The 21975-nt window shown below is 40.9% G+C and overlaps 2 protein-coding genes across 10 annotated transcripts in view; one reads left to right on the forward strand and one right to left on the reverse strand.

Annotated features, from left to right (window-relative positions):
* The window catches only part of CENPN (centromere protein N), a 39453-nt gene extending 18686 nt beyond the window's left edge, over window positions 1–20767 (reverse strand). The window contains exons 1-11 of one of the 6 annotated variants that reach the window (XM_079119239.1): window positions 20567–20700; window positions 17538–17718; window positions 12954–12999; window positions 10175–10234; window positions 9885–9961; window positions 7835–8008; window positions 6215–6316; window positions 4330–4393; window positions 3145–3257; window positions 1177–1303; window positions 890–984 (exon numbers count right to left, since the gene is read on the reverse strand). In XM_079119239.1, the coding sequence (XP_078975365.1) occupies window positions 902–984; window positions 1177–1303; window positions 3145–3257; window positions 4330–4393; window positions 6215–6316; window positions 7835–8008; window positions 9885–9961; window positions 10175–10234; window positions 12954–12999; window positions 17538–17708 (1017 nt within the window). In that variant the 5' untranslated portion in view covers window positions 17709–17718; window positions 20567–20700 and the 3' untranslated portion in view covers window positions 890–901. Of the gene's footprint in view, window positions 1–245; window positions 985–1176; window positions 1304–3144; window positions 3258–4329; window positions 4394–6214; window positions 6317–7834; window positions 8009–9884; window positions 9962–10174; window positions 10235–12953; window positions 13000–17537; window positions 17719–17985; window positions 20422–20451 lie in introns of those variants that run through there. The other 5 variants (XM_079119243.1, XM_079119241.1, XM_079119240.1 and 2 more) reach the window with 5 other exon arrangements.
* A 149-nt stretch (window positions 20768–20916) lies between these two features.
* Window positions 20917–21975, forward strand: part of CMC2 (C-X9-C motif containing 2) — a 28940-nt gene continuing 27881 nt past the window's right edge. The window contains exon 1 of one of the 4 annotated variants that reach the window (XR_013760503.1): window positions 20917–21040. The gene's annotated coding sequence lies outside the window, so the exon portion shown is untranslated. The remainder of the gene's footprint in view (window positions 21041–21975) is intronic. The other 3 variants (XM_079119245.1, XM_079119247.1, XM_079119246.1) reach the window with 3 other exon arrangements.

Raw genomic sequence — 21975 nt, forward strand, 5'->3', positions numbered from 1 at the left:
ATATTCTGTATATTAAACCTCTTTGATTTTTATCAGAAGTAACAGATGGGGGCTGGGATTGTGGCTCAGTGGTAGAGCACTTGCCTAGCATGTGTGAGGCACTGAGTTTGATTCTTAGCACCACGTTAAAAAATAAATAAAATAAAGCATTGTATCCATCTACAACTAAAAAACCTTTAAAACATTATTACAAAAGCATGTTATTTAGTGATATTCATGAAGGATTTTCATCAAAAGTGATGTACCAGTTTTTCAGTATCTTTATTCACAAATCAGTTTTATAATGGTCAGTTTGGATGTTACACATATGATAAAATACATTATGAAAGGTATCATTTACAATGAAAAAATTATTTTATATAAGTGAGCCATTTGATATGTAACCTCCTACAATAACAACTTTGTGGACCCAGCTCTACTATGAATGGACTAATTTTAGATTCTCCTAGAATTTCTGAGTTGGGAAATATAGTTCCTTGATGTTCCTTTCAACTGATCAAGGCTTAAAAGAATATCCCTAGACACCAACAATTGGAACTGAACCTTCCTAGGATCGAGTAGAGGCAGGAGCAGGAAAAAGGACACTAGATATGATGCCAACAGGATCAGCCATGATGCCATATTCTTGGCTTCAGAGCATTCTGCACTCAAGGTCAATCCAGAGCCCTGTACATATGCTGTCACCTCTCAAATGCCCACAATTGCTATATTTAGCAGGAAAAGTGGGAGAGAAGGCATAAGGAAGAACAAATTGGTCCCAACAATTATATGAACACTTCTACATTTTCAATACCAAGGATTAATTTCTAAAGTACAAGCTTATAGCCAAAAGCTGTCCAGCTAGCCATTAACTGGAATATATGTGCACCATCGCCAAGGAGTCACTGGGACCATATATATCTTATTTGTCTCTGATTTTAAAATAATTCATTCCCTTGTTCGGTATGCAAGTGAGCAGTGGAGAAAGTGGTGCATCTGCAATACCTGAAATACAAATAAAAGAGAAAAAGGTTATAATCACAGGAGCAAAGATCTGAGTCAGTCTAATAATGGTCAAGATTAGAGGGTGGATTATGGTCTCTCCCTCATCAATATCATTCAGCAAAAGAGAGGCTCAAAGGCAGGTTTGTTGTTAATAAGTCTAGCCTATAAAATAAAAATAAACTGGTCACTCACCAGCTGGTGCTAAGGATTTCAATGCTTCCAAAAGATGTGGGCTAGAGAATTTTATTAGGCACCGGAGGGGTTCTTTCCTCTCAGCCAAGATGCCCCCATTTAAGTCACTTTTGAACTTTGTTACAAGCTGTCAACAAATATATTTATAAATGACAATTAATATCAGTTGGAATGGTAAAAGAATGAAATCAGATTATACATTTTATTAATTACTGTCATCAAGACAGTAATTAATGGAGGTAGAGACCATTACTTTGCTAACTGTGAACATAAGGGTACCCAGCATGTTTAGGACATCCCACACAGAATTCCAGCGTGCACAGTGCCTGACACAGGAGATGCTGCATGTGGGCTCCACCTGCACACGCCCTTCAGTTTGTATTCTTAGTGGAAAATCAGTGCTGTTTTTTTGTATGTACCATTTCAACACAAAAATGTCACATCTTTTGAGTCACCATTTCAATTTCTCATCAAGGAAGATGTAAAACATGTATAGAAGTAAGAAGCACAGTATGGGTCCCATGTGCACATCACCCAGATGAATCACTTATCAACTTGTGTCTAGTCTGGTTTCATCTGTTAGCCAACCTTCCATTCCCCACTGCCTATGCCCACACTGCACTATTTTGATGCAAATCCAAGACACCATAGAATTCTATCTGTAAATTAATTCAGCATGTATCTAAGAGATCTGAAAGAAGTCTTTTTAAAAACTGAACCTCAACACCATCACCATACCAAAAAAACCCTTCTTAATATTATCAAATATACAAATATTTGATACTTCAATAGGTACTTGGTTCTTACATGCTAAGTTTTAATTTTTCATTTAATTTAAAGTGATTTTTAGTATTTAGAGAATATGCTGAAATATTTGGGAGATGAATAATGTCTGCAACAAATTCAAATGGTTCAGAATAGATAAAGTATGGCAAAATATAACAATTGGTGAATTAAAATGGAGAAATGGATATTCATTGTAGTATTCCTGCCAGTTTTGTTTTTCAAACTAGTAGCATGTATGAATAAATGTACACCTAGACTTATAGAACAGAGCCACTCTAAGATGTGTGCAAAGGGAAGTTTGTGAATCAAATCTGTATATTCTAGACCAGCTGCTCTTCAGCTTTAGTGCATAGAATCAGTAGAGGGCTTGTGAAAACAGTGTTGGGCCCCACCTCCCCTAACCCAGGAGAGGTAGGGTGGTGCCAAGAATCTACACTGCTTACCCATTCCCAGGTGATCCTGATCCTGCCAGTCCAGGGACCACACATTGAGAACCCCACTGTCCTGGATTATGAGCTGTTTAAAGGACCTTGGTTAAAACCTGCCATTGAGGGAAACCTACTTGAAAGGTTTCAATCAACTTTTCCTACTAAAAACGAATCAAAGCAAATAGGCTTTGGGCCTAAGTGAATAGGTTCAAAGCAGATTTAAAGTGTGTCCTGCAAGTGCAGGACAGCCAAACAGAAAATTTTTTGGAGGGTTTTGGGGGTAGAAAGTGGACTCAAATTACAGTAATCATGATAGAAACCTTAAGTTTTCCTAGTGGTGGCAAAAAAGCTTGCATTAAACAGCACAGACCCCTCCATGGCCTTCCTGGTAGGCAGTAACATATTTCTGGAATAAGCTACATTTGCAGTATCACTATGAGATGCCAGCGAGTCTACATAATGAGTTGTTTATTCACTCTCTTTTTTAAAAAATATTTGTGAGCACCATTGTGCTAAGTACTATTCTGGGTGTGGATGGGCTAGAAGATATAACCCAATACCCACCCCATCCCAGAGATCACCTTTATGAACAGGGGAACTTATAATAGAGGTCTACTTAACTTACAAATTTATTTTGCAAAATTAAGGTGATTAATGAAAATTAAACATTTAAATTGTTTTTCTCCACTTAAGTATTTTTTTTTTCTTTAACAAAATGCTAATAAGTTGCAGTAATGTTAACGCAACATCCTACCTTATATTGTGCAAATTCTAGTTGTGGTTGAGGGTAGTCTCCAAAAGTTTCTTGAGTTACTCTTTGGACTCTCTCTTTTTCTACTGTGTTTTCATGAATGATCCTTGAATCCACTACAGGTGGAAGATTTTAAATTGAAACAGCCATTAGGAATATACTTCATCTTTACAGTATCCTCTTTATATTCCTAATTTTTCAAGCTATTCGTATAACTTAAAATAATGTTTCCTATTCCTTTTCTTGACTGTAATAAATTCTTAGTATGCAGAACACTTGGAAATTACAAGCTGATAAAAGAGAATAAAAATACCAGTAATTCCACCACCAAGACATACTGTTAATATTTTAGTATATTTTTTCCTATCTCTTTTCACAATGAATAAAACGGTGTGTACCTATGTGTGTGTATGTGTATTTTTTTTTAAATCTGGGATTATAAAATCCAGACACTTTTGTATCCTGCTTTTTTGTAAGCATGAAATCAATAGCATGTTCTATGCCACTGGAAAGTTACAAAAATGTTGGTTCACAAGAGCTATATTGTTTCCCTTTATTACTAAACCACTGCTAGGAGATGGGAGAGTAATCACTTTTTATAACTACATTACACCCAGGCACTTTGTGAACTTTGGGATCCACCTTTCTAGCTACATATTCTGTTCTGTCAAGTTTTCTAGGGAGACTCAGGTCATCTACAAGTAGCAATGCAGTCACTACTCTGATATTCTTGAACTAGCAGATCCAGTGCATTGGGATTGTGGGCCCCACAGTCATTCGGGCCTGGGATTCACTTCTGGCTCTGCACTTCTACCTGTGTGACTTTGCCTGGAATTACTAAGATGTTCTGAAACCCAAGTTTCTGGATGAATAACACCTGTTGGTGGGACTACTGTGGAGGCTGAGGAAATAACAGATGAGCATCTTGGTGTGGTGCTGGGCATGAAAGAAAAGCTCAACAACTATTAGCCAGCTGTTTTGTTATTAGATGCCATTCTGGGAAATTCATAAGGAGACATAAAATAGGTTAGCTTTCTTCTTTCAATAAATATTTAATTTCCAGTTTTTCTGAAAGCAGTAAATAGTTTTGAATCAGAATCTGAGTACATGTGTCATTACTGAGTAACAAAAATCTGAAAGGGGAATAATGCACTTCCAAAATTCAGTTTCATCTGAAAACACACATACCATTTACATCTAGTTCCAGGCATCTTTCCTGTAGAGGTGTTATAGAGTTGTGATCTTCAAAGGTCTAGAGCGAGAGAGAGCGAGAAAAGAATGTTTATCAAGTTTTAAACCTTAAAGTACAGTTATTACTTGGATTTAACATGTGAACGTATGCTAAATATTTTTTTTTCCAACAAAAGGAGATCTGAGTCCACTTCCTGGCTGAGCTAAGCACTGCCCCTAAGACAGAATGCTGGTGGAGAGTCTGCTAGGGCCTGCAGCCTGGCTGTCTTGTTTGAGGAACTGACTCTGTTACCATAAAAGTGGTACTGGAAGAATACAGGTGCGAGTGTACAAGTTAAGGAATCAGAGACACTGTTTGCAATGTACATTTCAGCTTTCCAACTCTATCTTCATAACCCTAACAAATTCACTGAGATCCCTTGTGGAAAAATAACTGTCCTACTGTAAGTCTGAATCTCTAGAACCTCTTGTGATGGGCTGACAGATCTGGCTCCATGAGAATGTTATAGGCCAGAGAGACTCCATTTTGCTCTGAGATTCCATGTTATGTAGGAAATAAGCTTCTCCCATGGGAACACCCCACTTCTGTACCCATCAACAATTGCTTAGCTTCTCCCATGGGAACACCGTGCCTCTGTCCCCATCATGTTACTTAGTGTGACAAGTTTAGCAATACAAAATGACAATTCTTATGTAATGAAAAATTGCTCCCTTTTGATCCCCATTGCTCCTAACCAATGTATCATATGAACAGTGATTGTGTGGATGTTGGTAACCATTCTTTAGTTTGTACCTAGGTAAGAGTCGTTTTGACCCACTTTCCCCTCTGTTGATTATCTAATGATGCTAGTTTGTAATTTCAAATCATAGCAACAGACACTATGACTGATGTGATTTTTGGTATAAGAACCCCTACAACCCTGTGTTCAGGGCTGTTCTCCCAATAGCCATTTCTTTGGGGCATTGTGTGAGATAGCCAGCTAGCCAGCTTAATAAAGACTCTCAAATTTGGACTTCTCAGTGGTGATCAGTCTGTTCTTAAGTGGCACCCCATAATGCTCTTCTCCCATCTTTCCCCAACAAAGCCACTGTTTTTATAATTAATATTTGAATATATGAACTTTCCTAGGAATGCAAGTGACAGAACAACTGGTGTCAATTTGGTGGGAGGCTGGGGGGTTGGAGGAGAAGGGACGGCTGGGAGAGAAAATTATTTAACTTCTTCACACTGTATTTTCCTTCTTAAAGAGCAACTTGCAGAGCCATCACTTCTTTCTACGAAGAGCAGATGAGAACACACAAGGAGAACAGCTGTAAGGGCTCAAAGACACACAGAGCATTGACCATCCCCCTCACGCCAGCAAACATTTGCCACACACACAAGAAAACTCCAGAGCCTGTGAGTTAGGACAGATCCATCTTTGTCATTAAAGAACAACCACATATTTAAATAATTTTAACAAATAAATCAATGTGGGACTCAATAAGCCCATGCTTTCCCTTTAATTGCAACCCATGTCGTCTGCTTAACTGGTAAAACAAAAATTATACTTCTATAATGCATAACAGTAATATATTTGGCTTCAAAAGACAGTATCAAGTTACTCTAAAGAGAGAATAAATTCCAATCGGAATAGCTATTTGGAAACTGGATCTATAACAGATGCCAGTGACAAATGAGTGACATAAAACATGATACAATTATAAAGAGATGAAAGTGAGAAATTATTTTGTTTTTGTTCATGTTAACTAATTGAAAAGTTCTCCATTTCATTAACTTATAAAGCAATCTATTGCAGATGGACATCCCATTGGCACAGTGATTCTAACTCCTGTTTATAAGGTGATTCAACTTTAAAAATAGAGATGCTGATCGGCTCACCTGGTTACACTGTTTAAAAACAATAGCCTTGAGGGAGTCCAGGTGTCGGCTTCTCAGGTCCATTTTCACAATCTGATGGTGTTTGCTAGCAACTGTCAGTGCCTTGGATAGAAAATGAGCAATGCTATTAGGATTACTGTTATCGTGTTTATAATATTTGTCAAAGTTAAATACAGAGGCTGCAATCAGTGAACAGTTTCCACTCGAGTGAAAACATGATCTGTTATTTCGCTTAAACAAAAATGTAGTCACTGCCATTAAAGATTCTCATACAGGCAGTCAGTTTTAGAAAAATGATCCTGTTTAAAGTTATTAATACGTTCAGACTTAAGAATGAAAAATACTCAAAAGTTCTAGAATATTAATCATCCAATGCTATAAGAGATTCTCATGCAAAAATAAAAATATGTACACTTTAGGAGAAACACTGAAGAAAAAGCTGTGTATTAAATGCAACTAATAAGAGCTTCCTATCATTTGGGAAACAAGTTAGAAGGATGAAACAATTACTTGAGTAAGGTAATTTACCTGGAACTAGAGGGCAGAGATGTTTGTCTTAAGATATACATGTCTTAAGAATGAACATTATCCTTTGGCGTGATGTTTAAATTACTTGTAGCAGGGTGTACTCGCGTGGCTTTAAGTGGATGATTGCCCATTATGTATCATGCATAAAGAAACCCCAAATGTAAAGAAGTAGAGTTAAGTGCTAGAGGGAATAAGCAAGCAGTAGCCCATCTGCCATCCAATAAACCACCAAGAATCTTAAGTGACAGGCAATACCCTCAGGATCCTATGGCTTGTATGGTCCATGACACTCTAGTTAGTACCAGTGGGTAGTGGGTAGTACTCCACTCAGCTCTGCCAGACAAGGTGAGCAAGGAGACAGAGCAGCTAGGATGATGGAGATGCTCCCTTCTAACCAGGAGAAGTGGGAACTCTGGAACAATGGGAGGTGCTGTGGTAGTTATGAGTACCAAGAGGGGCAGTAGCAGTTGCCAGGCCAATTTAGGGATGGCTCATTTTGGCTTCATGGTAGAAGTCCATAATATGCAAGGCAGAACCAGAAGAGTGGCAGGCTCTAGATAAAAGCTCCATCTTAGGTCACAGAAGTCTTCTTATGTACAAAATGTGGGGAAAATGGTTATGAATGTCAATAAGGGTACTTAAAGTCATTAAAAAAATCATAAAAAAAATCACCGTTATGTAACCACATGGAAATTTCTGTTAAAGTTTAAACAAATTACAGAACGACATGTACCACTCTGGCTTTTGTGATAAAACATCTTTTGAAATGAAACAGAAAACTAAGAGTAGTTATTTTGGATGAATGGGAATTCGGAGGTATGACGTTTTAAAGACTAACTTTTCAGAGATTTATGTTAACTGAATTTGTTTTTTATATTAAACTTATATTACTTCTAGATGAAAATAAAGAATAGCTCCAAACTAATAGCTGACGCCACATTTCCACCTGTACGTAAGAATGCTTTTCTGTTCCTTATTTTAGAACAGAATTAAATGTGTTATTCTACATCAAATGCTCACTGAGTGATTTAAACCCATAAAGACCTTGAGATAAGAATGAACGGTTACAGCTGATAGTAATTTGTTCCATACCTGACCCAAAAGGGGCATAAAGCTCTTCAGCTTGGAGGAGGTGAAGGCATAGGGAGTCTGGGGGTAAAGCAGCACGTATGTGGGTTTGTATTGGTTCGGCTTTGTACACTGTGTTCCCCAGGCAATTCGGATCCAGACTGCATTCTCCTCAGCATCTCTGAAGCTGACTGTCACCTTATTGAGAAAAGATTTCTTAAGTTTCTTGGTTAAATCGCATGTGGTACCCAACTATAGGTGTCTTTTAGGAGCAAATAATGTTAGTAATTTTGTGCCAGGTCCACTGGTACATGCTTATAGTCCCAGTGACTTGTGAAGCTGAGGTAGGAAGATTAAGTTAGAGGCCTACGTCACCCATTTAGTGAGACTGTCTCAAAATATGAAAAAAGGCTGGGGTGTAAGTCAGTGGTAGAATGCCTTTGGGTTCAATCCCCACTCCTGAAACCTGGTAAACTTTACTCCTTCTTCTTATCAAAGTGTTTTGGGAATCTTTGGGAAAACATTTTGTTTGTTTTAGAAAGACACATTTATGTCTTGCAAAGGCTTTTGGAAGAGAGTATTTCTTCAATACCTACAATAAGGGTATGACATAATTTTTTCCGTTCCTCCTTCCTTTTCTTGGTTTTGTGATGCTGGGGACAGAATCCAGGGCCTCATGCATTCCAGGCAAGCTCTACCACTGAGCTACACCCCCAGCCTGACATTACTATTTTTTAGCATTTTCTTGGGGTTGTCCTCAAAGTGTTCCTGCACATATGAGTTTATAAAGACAACTTTACAAATGAGATAGTTGCTTTATACTGAAGCCTTTTTAGCATCTAGCACTGACCTACATACTATAAAGTTGATTAGTAAGATTTCTATGTAGTAATGGCTCTTACACATTTAGCTCAGAAGCTAAAAAGTACTTAAGGGAATGTTAAATGAAAAGAAGACAGGAAGTTCTACTTGGTTTTCAGGTGTGGATAAATAAACCTGGAAATAAGATTGCTAGCTGGTCTGGAATTTTTTGTTTTTTGGGTACTGCGGATTGAACTCAGGGGCACTCAACCAGTGAGCCACATCCCTAGCCATATTTTGTATTTTATTTACAGACAGGGTCTCACTGAGTTGCTTAGCACTTTGCTTTTTCTGAAGCTGGCTTTCAACTCTCGATCCTCCTGCCTCAGCCTCCTGAGCTGCTGGGATTACAGGCATGTGCCACAGCGCCCTGACTGGACTGGAATTTAATAGCCTGCTCCTAGGTCATTGGCTTGCCCCAGTCAACTTCCCCCTGGGTTAAGCCTGGAAAGGAGGAACTCAAGACAGGTACACTTGGCTTGCCTGCTCTATTTCTTCCCTCTCAGATCTTACTCCAGGAAAAACAGGTTGTTATGTGGTGGCTGCTGGTGTAGCAAACTCTGCCCACTTGAATCTAGCTGCTGTTCCAAATCCCCTTGGTGCAGCAGACAAGGAATTCTCCCATCTAGGGTGTGGAGGTGCAAGCCAGGTTTCCCCTGGGGAGTAGTGCAGAGGATGTCCCTGCTGGGGGCTCAGTGGACCTCTATTAGCTAGAATGGAAGGGGGTCTTACTCTGGATAGCTTCTTTGCTTCCCATTACAAAAGCAACAATCTGTAAAATCAAGGGTTCTCCAGAGCCACACTGACCAGTACCAGAGTCAATAGCCACACATGGGATTATTCAATGGAAATTCAATAAAGTTACACAAGAGTAAATGTTCAGTTGCTCAGCCATACTAGCCATATCTTGAGTGCTTAGCAGCTCTGTGTAGCTACCAGCTACTGTACTGGACAGTGCTGACAGAGAAAATTTCATCCCTGCAGAGTGCTTTTGGATGGCACTGCTCCACAGAAAGAAGCATCAGGCTCTGAATGTACAGGTGAGAGGAATTTAAGAAATATCTAAAGAGTTTGTTTTGATACAGAGTAAAACAGTATGGAATGACTCATTCAGTTTCTTACAAATTAAAAAACCCAAGATGGCAGCACACTTTAAGTGCACAGATATCATCAAATTGAATTTTATGGATATTAAGATGAATTTTATTCTTACATTTTTTAATGCTCTCTGAAGAATTTTCTTAAATGAACATTTGAATTGTTCCATATCAAAAAGGTCAATGTCTTCATCTGTCAAAGTGAAAAGAAAAATTAAGAGAGTTACAATGTCTTCAATAAAAACATGTGATCCCAAAGTGGTCACACAGGTGCCACTACCCCTGACATGGCACCACTGGGTCTAAGAGTAGCAGTCACCTCATTTCAAAAGAAAACACACTGCTGTTCATTTTAAATTGTCAAGCTATCAAATACAAATGTCCAATTTAAAACAGAAAATATTACCTGGTTTTTTACTCATCTGAAAAACATCCCAAACTTTTTGGTGCCGATGAACTTGAGTATCTGAGAAAAGAAGGGCTTATCAGTATCATATCTTAGAACTTTGAACTAATGTGTATATAAATACGTATTTTTAATAATACAACTGGAGGAAAAAATAGTAATTCACAAATTAGGTGATTTTTTTTTTTTTTTTTTTGGTGGTGCTGGGGATTGAATCCAGGGCCTTGTGCTTGTGAGGCAAGCACTCTACCAGGGGAGCTATATCCCCAGTCCCATAAATTGGGTGATTCTTATCTAAAATAAACTTTATATGGATTAAGTTTACTTTAAGCCAACAAATCCTAATTATCAATTCAAACCAACCTAGATAATACAGTTCCATCACTTATTCTTAGATCATCGGTTAGTCCCACCAAAATCTCCACACAATGCAGCATTTCTCTGCATGACAGAGGAATGGACTCGCCCTGCCTTAGTTCATTCCAGGGGACTCATACTACCTGATCACATCACATACTCAGGTGCTCCTTTGTATACTACCTGTCTCCCCAGCTAGAGTCTCATGGAAATGAGGGTCTCATTCATACTCTCGTCTCAGGTCTAAGCGCTGAGGAATAAAGCCTTCAGTGTGCATCTGAGAAGGAAGGGATGAACGTGCCAAGGCACTCTTCAGGAGGTGCATATTTGGAGCAACGACCTAGGGAGTTAGCAAGTTCAGCCCTAGATCATCCCTGCATTGACCTCCTTGTGTCAACTTAGACCAGGCCTCCTCCATCTCACAGAGTGGTGGGGGCCCCCGGTGCTCCTAGGCACCATCTTGCAGTGCTTCTGGTACTTGCTGCTTTTCTCAGGTTCGGCATCTTTTCTCTTTTTGGTGCCTGGGTATCCCTGTCGCCCGTCCTCCCCTCCCATGTTGGCAAAGGGTCTAACGATTTCCACTGATGACCTGCTTTTGTCTAAAGCAGGCATAAACAGGCACACTGTGGTGCCTGCCAAGAGATGGCACCCTAAGGTCTTTTGTTTTTTTCTAGTACATTCTTCCTTGTTTCTGAGTTCAGGGTAGAGATGGTCTGCTAGCTGTTCTCTGAATAAGGTGGATGTAAAAATAATAGGAATAAAAATTCTTTGTTAATACCATTAAGCATCAGTATCTAAAGGTTCATGAACTGAATGGCAAGAACTTAAATACAAAGGAAAGCATTACTTATTATAAAGAGAACACATGCTAGACTAGTCTATGGCCTTTGTGACAAACACAGGACACCTGCAGTGAAACTGCCCTGCTTAAGGGGCTCTGCTGTCCTCCAGCCCATGAGCAGATGTGTGCGCTTCCGACTCACTCCCCACAGGCTGCCTTCAGTTTTAATCCTTGTACTCCGTGCCCCACCCAATCCTCTCCATCCCCTCCCCACTTCACCAGGCCATGGTCCTCTTTGCTTGCACCTCTCCAAGACTCCCACAGGCCACTCCCATCCTCTCTGGTCTTGTGCTGTAACTCAGTCTTCCTGCTCATTCACAGACTTTGTATCATTCTTAGGATATAGACTGAAATCCTTCCAATGGCGTCTCAGTCTCTGCATTAACAGAGTTCCCCTTCCCAAACCATTAAGCCCAGCTAGACCCTTCTCCTACTGAGCTGAGCACTGAGCTTCTACTACCCACCTTCTCCTTGCTCCTAGGTATACTCCCTGTTCCTACCCTTTCCCCTCTTGTCCCTTAACCTCCATGCTCACCTTTGCCTGGTTAGTGCCAATCATCCTTTGGATCACAGCTCAAATGTTGTTACCTCAGGAAGCTTCCTTAAACCCCTGCAGAATAGCTGGCCCCACTGAGCTCTCATGAACCCAGTAAGTATCTAAGTGAACTGATCAACCTCTCTTCAACTGACTATGGCATCCCAGGGAGTAAGAGTCACCTGTTCTGCTGACTGCTGCCTAGCATACTTTTTGGCACACAGTAGCTGCTTAATATTTAAATAAATACATGAGAAGTGGGAACTATGTGGATACATCATTTGTGACTTAGAATGTAATTGCTGGAAATCAGAGGCAGGTACTCTAAATAGATTCAGTTATGTCACAGTTGAAGTAAAGTGTTAAGAGTTAATATGATATACTTCCGTGTCACAGAACAGTTAATGTATGATAACTAACCAGTAAATACCAGGTTCTGTTCCAAGTACTTGTAGTGTACTCTTACTCAATCCTCAATGCAACTTTATGACATTATCATTGCTATTCAGATTTGTCAAGTGGAAACACTGAGGCACAGGGATGTTAGCCACCCTCCGGTGCTCAGAGAGGCAATGATGGAGCCATGAAACCAACCCAGAAAACATGGCCCTACGGTCATATTCTTAGCACCATATTGCTTCCTGCTGGTAAAAAGACAAAAACATACTTCTCAAAACAAAATCCAAGGAACAGAAGCGAAGAAAGTTGAGAAGTTACACCGAAATAACAAATTCTCAGAAATATATTTTCAAATTCTCTAATAATATAAAGTCCAACAGATATTTCTGGCTTATGATGTACCAGTTTCTGTGCCAGGAGTTCACACATTAACTCAACTGTCCTGTGAAGTAGGTGCTACTTGTCTCCATTTACTTAGAAGTCTGAGGTTCAGAGAGGTGATACAACTTGGCAAAGGGCACAAGACAAGTATGTGGCAGTGCTGGGACTGGTAACCAGGTTCCCCTGACTCTAGAATCTGCATCCATACGAATAGAATTGCCTCTGATAAAACTGCTCAAATGTAAATATGAATCACCAAAACTTACAAATGATGTCTAAAAGGGCTGCGTCATTGAGACTTGCACACTTCTCCTGGAAAAAAAGGATAAATGGTTTAGGGAATATGATAGGCTTGGTGCTACCCACTTAAAGCCCATTTTTGGACTGGCTGGAACAGACAGCATGCCTTCTGCACTCTACTGACAACCTGTCTCTCATCTGTTAACAGACACACCTTCTGATTCCTGTCACAGACCAGCACTTAGAGCTATTCTCCCAGAATTTACTCCCTATCCTTTTTTTTAAATATATATATTTTTAGTTGTAGAGGGACACAATACCTTTATTTTTAATTTATTTTTAAGTGGTGCTGAGGATCCAACCCAGTGCCTCCCACGTGCTAGGCAAGTGTCTACCACTAAGCCACAACTTCAGCCCCTCCCTGTCACTGTTTACTTTTTATTTTTTGTGCCATGATTTGGATTTTAAAAAATTAATTTTATTAAGGTATAATATAATGCTAAACTGCACAAATTTAAGCTTAAAACTTGTAAATTTGGACTTATGAATACACTCATGAAAGCATCATCACAATTTAGAGAACATACTCACGAGCCCTCCGTATCTTTCTACTCCCCTCCCCATTTTCTTGTGTGTCTTTCTCTTCCTCCCCTCCCCCCTTCTCAGTCCTCACCTCTCACTCCCACTGGTTGAGACTACCACTGATCTGATCTGTCACTACAGATTTGTTTCCGTTTTCTGGAGTTCTATATGAATGTTAACATGTCTGCACTTGTCTGTGTGTGTGTGTGGTACTGGGGATTGAACCCAGTGGTGCTCTACCACTAGGCTACATGCTCAGTCCTTTTTATTCTTTGAGACAGGGTCTCACCAAGTTGCCCAAGCTGGCCTCAAACTTGTAATCCTCCTGCCCCAGCCTACTGAGTAGCTGGGGTTACAGGTGTGTGCCACTGCACCTAGCTTTGTCTGGCTTCTTTTATTCAGCATAACTATTTTGATGCCTAACCATATTTGTGCATCTATGAATGGTTCATTTCTTTTTTACTGCTGAGTAGTAGTCGTCTGTTGCATGGATAGATCATGATTTGTTCATCTATTTATCTGCTAATGATATCTGAGTTATTTTCAGATTTTGGCCATTATGAACAATGCTATGAACATTAGTGTATGTATCTTTGTATGGACGCTTTCATTCTCTTGAGTAAATGCTTAGGAATGGAATGGCTGAATCTATGGTAGGCATTCACTTTAACATTTAAAGAAACTGCCAAACTGATTTCCAAAGTGGCTGTACCATTTTCATTCCCACCACCAGTGTGACAGTTCCAGTTTCTCCATGTCTCAGCTACCTCTAGAGGTATGATCAATTTTAAATTCTAACAATTCTAATATGTTGGGATATTTTAGGGTTTTAAGTTGCATTTTTATAAACACTAATGATTTTTAAAAATTTTTTTGTTGTCAATAGACCTTTATTTTATTTATTTTATGCAGTTCTGAGAATCAAACCCAGTGTCTCACACTGAGCTACAACCTGAACATCTTCTCATGTGTTTATTTGCCATCCATAAATCTTCAAAGGGAAGTGTGTGTTGAATTAAATCTTTTGCCCATTTAAAAAGTTGGGTCTTTTTTCATTATTGAGTCCTGAGAAATTTTTTCCCCCAGTGCTGGAGACTGAACCTCATGGCCTCATGGATGTGAAGAGAGACGCTATCACCGAGCTCCACACCCAGCTAGAGCCTTGGGGAAATTTTTTTAATATGTTGTAGATACATGACTTTTATCAGATGATTTGGAAAGCAGTTTCCACCAGTCTGTGGCTTATCTTTAACTCTTAACAATACTATTCAAAGAAAAAGTCATTAATTTTGGGAAAGTGTAGTTTGTCAATTTTTTTTTTCCTAAAAATCATGTTTCTGGCATTGTAAGAAATCTTTGACTAGTCTAATGGCACAAAGGTTTTTCTCCTGTTTTCTTCTACATGTTTTATAATTTTAGGTAGTATGTTTGGGTCTTGGATCCATTTCAGATGGTGTGGGAGATGGACTAAAGTTCCTTTTTCTTTTAAATATATGAATATCCAACTACTGCAGCACCATTTATTGAAAAGATTATCCTTTCTTTACAGAATTACTCTTTTTAAACTGATCAACTACTTTAATTAAAATGTTTGGCAACATTTTAGTCTTGGCAATGTTTTAGTCTAAATTTTTCATAAATGTAACTAAATTTACAAGTTAAGTAACATTACTTTAGAAAAAGTTTGCAAATCTTTAAACCAAGAGTTAATTTGTTTTTATTCAGTTAGTGGGTCACATTACTAGATCCTGGTCATTTTGTTGGTGGGTGGGAAGGAGTCTTTTTAATTGAGAGAGTCACTAAAACTACAATAAATGTGTGTACAGAATTGAGAGACATTTAAAATGTCATATAATTATTTCTGCTTTTAAATCACTAAATTTAAGCTTTTGCCTGGTTATTATCCCTTATCCCAAAAAAATCATTATAATGTATTAATACTTCATTGTATGTTTGATGCTATTTGAGGCACAGACATAAGATCTGTCCTTTACTGTATAAATTAGATCCACAGAATTACTCTTTGAATATTTGTAAAAAATCAATTAACAACGAAAAAATAAATAAAGATGACCCAAGAGTAGAAGACGATGGCTCAGGAACTGGGAAAAGAGGCTGGTCTAGGAGTAGAAAGGAGAATGGGAAAGGGTAGAAGGTAGTGTGCACAGGATCAAGGCACGACGTGTGCCTGCACGGGAATCACAGTGAAGCACCGAATTCCTGTCTGTAATCGTAGTAATAAAATCAAATGCATATGTGGGTCTACTTCTGAGCTCTATTTCATTGCTCATATCTTTTGTATGCAGGCCAATACTACCTGTCTTAACTCAAGCTCTGTATGTCATCTTGAATCCAGGTAGTCTTAGCTCTCCAAATTTTTATCTTTTTCAAACCTATTTTAGCTATGCTGGGTCTTTTGCTTTTACATACAGATTTCAGAATCAGCTTGTCAATTTCTATAAAAAAGCCTGCGTTATTCTGATTGGGACTACAATGGATTCTCACAACAATCTGGGGAAAATCTAAACATCAAGTTTTCTGACTTATGGCCTTTCACTGATTTAGGGCTTCTTTATATTTTAGCCATGTTTTGTAGGTTTGGTATACAGGCCTGTACATCTTTTGTTAGGTATATCCCTAAACATTTCATACTTTTGATGCTACCATAAATAAAAATTTAAATATTTATTTAAATATTTTTGAATTCTAATATCCAACTATTATTACTGCTATATAGAAATGTAATTAATTTTTGTATATCGATCTGGTATCATTTCTCCTTACTAAACCCATTAGTTCTACCTTTTCATTTTTGTAAATTCTGTTGGACTTTTAACGTAGATGGCCATGTCACCTTTGAATAAAAATAGTTTTATTTTCCAATCTAGATGGCTTTTATTTTTTTGCTTGATTAGATCAGCAAGAACTTCTAATACAACACTGAATAGAAGTGGTGAGAGTGGAAGTCTGTGCCTTATTCCTGATCTTAAAAAAGGAAAGCAAGCCAGGCAAAGTGATAATAATCACAAAGTGCCTGTAATCCCAATGACTTGGGAGGCTGGGGCAGGAGGATCATAAGTTTGAGGCCAGCTTCAGCAACTTAGTGAGACTGTCTCAAAATAAAAGTAAAAAACAAAACAACAACAAAAAAACCCACAAAGAAACCTGGAAGAGTATCCCAGGTTCAATAACCAGAACTGCAAAAAAAGAAAAAGAAAAAGAAAGTGAGCAAGTATGCATTTAGTCTCTTACATCAGGGAGGTTGTTAGTTGTTGGCTTTTTGTAGATCTTTTTTATCAGTTTGAGAAAATTGTTTCTATTTCTAGCTTGTTAAATTCTCTGAAGGAATAGATGTTGGACTTTTGTCAAATTCTTTTCCTGCAGCTATCATGAAGATCATGTACATTTGTAACTTATTTAAGATAAAAGTAGAGTGATTTTTAAATATTAAACCAACATTGCATTCTTAAGATGAATTCGATTTGGTCATACTGTGTTATTCTTTCAGTGTTGGTTATGATTTGCTAAAATTTTTTTGAGAATTGCATTTGGGTTCCTAAGAGACACAGACTGTGGTTTCCTTTCTTGTAATATCTTTCTCTGGTCTTAGTGTCAGGGGAATGTTGGTCCTCCAGAATGAGTTGGGAAGTGCACCTTTCTCTTTACTTTTCTGAAAGAGTATGTAGAATTTAAAGTAGGTTTCTATTTTCTCTGCTCTACTAGTTCAATTATTACTTGTTCTGTTTTCCAGCATTCTAAATTTTATTGACATCTCTTATCTCCTGTGGTCTTCTTTTCTCTCTGGCCTTGGGGATTTATGCTTCAAAAATAATAAATCTTTCTTAATGATTTATAAACATTCTTTGTAAGTTTAAGAATCAGTTTCTTCACTTCTAGACTAACAAAAGGAAGAAAGAAAGGAGTAGCATGCTGTTGTTCAAGGTTGATTCTTTTTTCCATATGTTAGGCAAGTGCTGCATGGTTGAGCTGCAGCCCCTGCCCTGTGGCTGACTTCTAGACACTGTTACCTCACACAGCAGAACCAAGTCCTGAACCAGACATTCCTTTCTCTGCCGGAAGTTTATGGTCTGCAGTTGGTTTTCAGATAAAAAATTCCAGGCTTTTAAGATTGTCATCATTTCATACATGGGGATTTTCAAGATGGTCCTCCTGATAAACTCAGCAACAATCTCATCCATCTCTTTGGCACTTTACCAAAACAAAAACAAAAAGAGCACAAGAAAATATTAATCAAACATAGAAGTCTAACTAAGTTGAGTTTTTTCAGTATCATATTTTTAGCCAGGATTTTGCTTTGGAGCTCAAATACCCAAATGGTTTCCTCCATTTAGTCATTCGGCGAACAAAGGACTTAATAAATTTTTTAAAGTTATATACTTAAATATACTTTATAGAGTTTTAAAAAAATGACTGCTGGTATGGTTTGCATAGACTTTGTTCCCCAGGGGTTCATACCTTGCAATTTTGGTACCCAATGTACGGTAACAAGAGGTGGTCAATCTTCAAGAGGCGAAGCCTAGTGTAAGGTACACTGTCACTGGGCGAGCACCCTCAGAAAGGTTAATCCCTCTCCAGGCAATGGGTCAGGTCTCAGACTGGATGAGTTCCCTCGAGAGTGGGCTGTTGTGAGGTGCATCTGGCTTTCCCCACTTGCTCTCCTGCTTCTTATCTAGCCATGTCATCGCTCTTCTGCATGTGCTGCTTTCCTCTAACACATGCTACTGCCTTAAAGCCTTCCACTCTGCTGTGATGCAGCCAAGTAGCCCTCACCAAAGGTCACCCAATGTTGGACTTTCACTCTCTGAACTGTGAGTTAAACCTCTTTTTTTATAAAGTAGGCAGTCTCAGGTACTTTGTTATAGCAACACAAAAGACTAACTCAAGTACTATCCCTCCTTTCTTGGTTAGAATACTTTGATCTGATGGAAAAGATATGTAAACCATTCCTTCATTCACTGACTCATGTAAGTAATTTCTGAGCACTATATGCCAGGAATTTCTCAGCATGGGGATAATTATCTTTAGCCAGAAATAAAAACACCATGGAACATCCATTCTATTGAGCAAAGAGATAACGGGAAAATCACAAAATGTGTTAAAAGAGAAAAATTCTGTGGAGAAAATAGAATAGTGAGATGTGAATAAGGGGTAGAGAGAGAATTAGGCCACAGATAGGTGACATTTGATGCAATCCTTAGAGAATAGAGTGTGACTCAAGCAGTGGCAGAGCTTTCTAGAAAGAGGGAAGAACAAATGCAAAAGTCTGGAGGCCTGGGGACTTCAAGGAACAGTGTGGACAGAAGCAGGACCATGAAAACAGTCTGACTTGTTGACTTGTCTAGATATAGACCCATCCTCCCTTAAGGTCAAGACTAGACTCTTCACCATGATCTCTAAGACCCTGTATTGTCTGGTACTTGCTTCCTTAGCTTTTTGAGCTCCAGCTACACTGGCCTCTTAGTTCCTACATGACAGAATGATCCCTCTGGATATGTGCCATTGTACTTGCAATTATCCCTTCCTAGAAGGATCTTTCTGTATAGATTCATATGCATGTGATTTCTTGTTGTAATTTAGGTATGTTAGCTTCCCTGTGCTGTAACAAATACCTAAGATAAACAACTTAAAAGAAGGAAAGATTTATTTTGGCTCACAGTTTCATTCCATGGGCTTTGCACAGTGCTTTGGGTCTGTGGCAATACAGTACATCATGGAGTGTTTGGCAGAGATCTTTTCAGCTCACGGAGGTGGGGAAGCAAATGGGGAGAGAAAGTGGCTGGGTCCCAGTACCCCAGTAAAGGCACACCCCAATGAACTAACTTGGGTGTACTAGGCCCCCCAGCTCCTGAAGATATCAGCACCTCCCAAGGGTGCCACAGGCAGGCAACCAAGCCTTTAGTATATGGACCTTTGGGGGACATTTAAGATCCATATCATAATATGTCTCAGTTTGGATGGCTTATCCTCAGACTTATTTTGAGGATTCAATCAAAATTATTTCCCCACTTCCACTTATTGTCTTTACAGAACTACCTGAAATTAGTTATATTACTTTATTGTGCCCACAATATTTTATAATGCTCCAGGGCACTACACCTGTTTATTCTTAGCTATACCCTTAAAATGTACAACAGCTTCCACCCACTCAGTAAGTCTAGTCTGCCCAAGAATCATCTCACATGTACTTGATAAATTCTTGTGGAAAAAATAACTAGACACTCTCCCTCATCAATATGCCTGAGACTATAACCTGGGACGAATTAGGGAAATATCAAACCAGCTTCCCCTGTTAAGAACACTTGGGAGGGTTGTTAAAAATGAAGATGCCTGGGCTCCACCAAAGTGAACTGGGGGAGGGCACATGTAACGAAGGACGGAGATTTAACGCTTTTTAAGAAGCACATCAGATGATTCTTAATCCTAGGTCGTTTGCAGAATGCCATCCTGAAGAAGTCTGCCATCCTGAAGAAGTAAAATGGTCACAGAGTAACACCAGCAGGTTAGAAAACCCTTTAACAAACTTCTCCCGAGACGACCTTTAAAATTTGTTTACTTCCTAGTGCTTTTCCAACCGTGCCCGACATGCAGCAGGTACTCGAGGTATATTTAATAAGTGGATCACAAGAGATCGCCTGAAGTAACATCCTGTAGTCATGCCCTGCTGCAACAGAGAGCACCGATGTGATACGAGAGGCGCAAGAACAGACACGACGGGAGCGAAGGGAAGCTAAGCACCAAATCAAAACCTCAACTCGGGGCACCGAGGAAACCTACGGCAGAACGCGCCCTCTTCCGCCACGTGACCCTGCGCGCGGCTCCACGCAAGGCCCCGCCCCCGGCGGGCGGATGTGACGTACCCCGCCCTTTTCCACCCCAGCCGGACCAAAGGCCCCATCTCCTGCCCAAGACCCAGCGCCAAACCTGCGCCTTGAGACGTGCGGCGGTCGCGGAAAAGCCTCCCCGAGGTCCGGGGTCTGGCTTACCCGAGGCTCCCACCACCCTCCGGCCCGATCTCAGGCCGCCAGGGCTCTCTTACCGACCCACATCTCCAGCAGTCCCCTCCACAGCGGTGCCCGCCGAGGAGCCTTCAAAGCCACCAATCGCAGTTCCCGCCGCCTGCAGGCTCCGCCCCCGAAGCGCAGATTTCGTCCTGCGCCTGGGGTACGGACACCTGCAAGGGCCGCGACGGAAATGAGACTGGCTGAGCCCCGGGAACTCTTCCCGGGAGAGGAGGTTATGGAAGTACTGGCGGCTCGGCCACGAAACCCGCCTCGTTGGCTGGGTGGCTGCGCGGGTGTGGTGGCGCTGGCGGACGCGCCTTCCGGGTCCCCCTCTGAGCCGCGGAATGGGCCAGTCCGGGCCTCCTGCGCATGCGCCCAAGCAAGTGCGGGGCGGGGCCGGGGGCCGGTCGGGGCTGGGCGTTCGCTTCCGGCGCGGTCGCTGTGAGTGTCCTGGGCAGCTGGCCTTCGGGTCGCGGTCTCTGTGAGACTTGGGGCTCGGCCGCGCGTCGGTGAGTCCTGGGGGTGCGGGCGGTTCTGTGGAGAACCTCGGCCGGGCTTCGCCGTGGCCGCGCGTGCGGGGAGGCCGTGGCGCCTGTGTCGCTCGCGTGGCCTGCCCGCCGTGGTGTCTCGGCGGCTGGGCGGGGAGGACCGGAGGGAGCCGCCGGCCAGGCAGTTCTCCGGGTGGTTCGGGTGGGTCCTGAGGGCTCCGCCCTCCGAGCGTGCTGGGTCAGGCCGCCGCCCCCAGCAGCCAGTGGGCGTCGCGCGCCCCCGGCCCCCGGCGTCGGCCGGCCACTCGCGATCCTGGTGACCTTGGCGGGCCCGCGGCTCCCGAGCCTCGGCCGCCTGGCCTGCGCGGTGGTGTCTTCCATCGCGGCGGCTTCAGAAGCGCAGTCGGGGACAGTTTGAAGACGCGGCGAGGGCCTGGAAAACTCGGTGGTCACTGCACTTGAGCCTGGTGGGGCGCCTGTTAGCTGCAGAGGTGCCCGAGCCCGACTCGAGGTCAGAACGGGCAAGATCGTCTCCTTTGTCAGGGAAGTCGTCTTCCTCATCCCGCGTGTTGGCTTTGAAGACTGCCGTGTTTGTGCTCAGAGACGTTCTGCGTAGTCTTGAGCAAGTCGAGAGCCTGGAAACCTTCGCAGAGGCGAGGGAATTGTCTTGACTCCCTTTCCTTAATATTCCGGCCTTTGCACCTGTTCGGTTTTTGTAAAACGAGCCTCTGTCTTTTCGTGTGTGTTAAGGTGTGAATTATTTCTCAATCTCTGATACACCTGAATTCTACATTCAACGCCCATTTGTTGGTCAGTTTCTACCTGTGCTTACAGGAGTGTCCTGTCACTAGTGTACAGGTTAATGTTTTCTTAGAAACCTACATGACTTGGCAGAGTGCTTCACACACAGTAAGTACTGATACATGATCAGGGAAAGGTACAATGAGGACCCAGTC

This window comes from Sciurus vulgaris (assembly GCF_902686455.1).
Source record: "Sciurus vulgaris genome assembly, chromosome: 17".
NCBI classification, from domain to species: domain Eukaryota; kingdom Metazoa; phylum Chordata; class Mammalia; order Rodentia; family Sciuridae; genus Sciurus; species Sciurus vulgaris.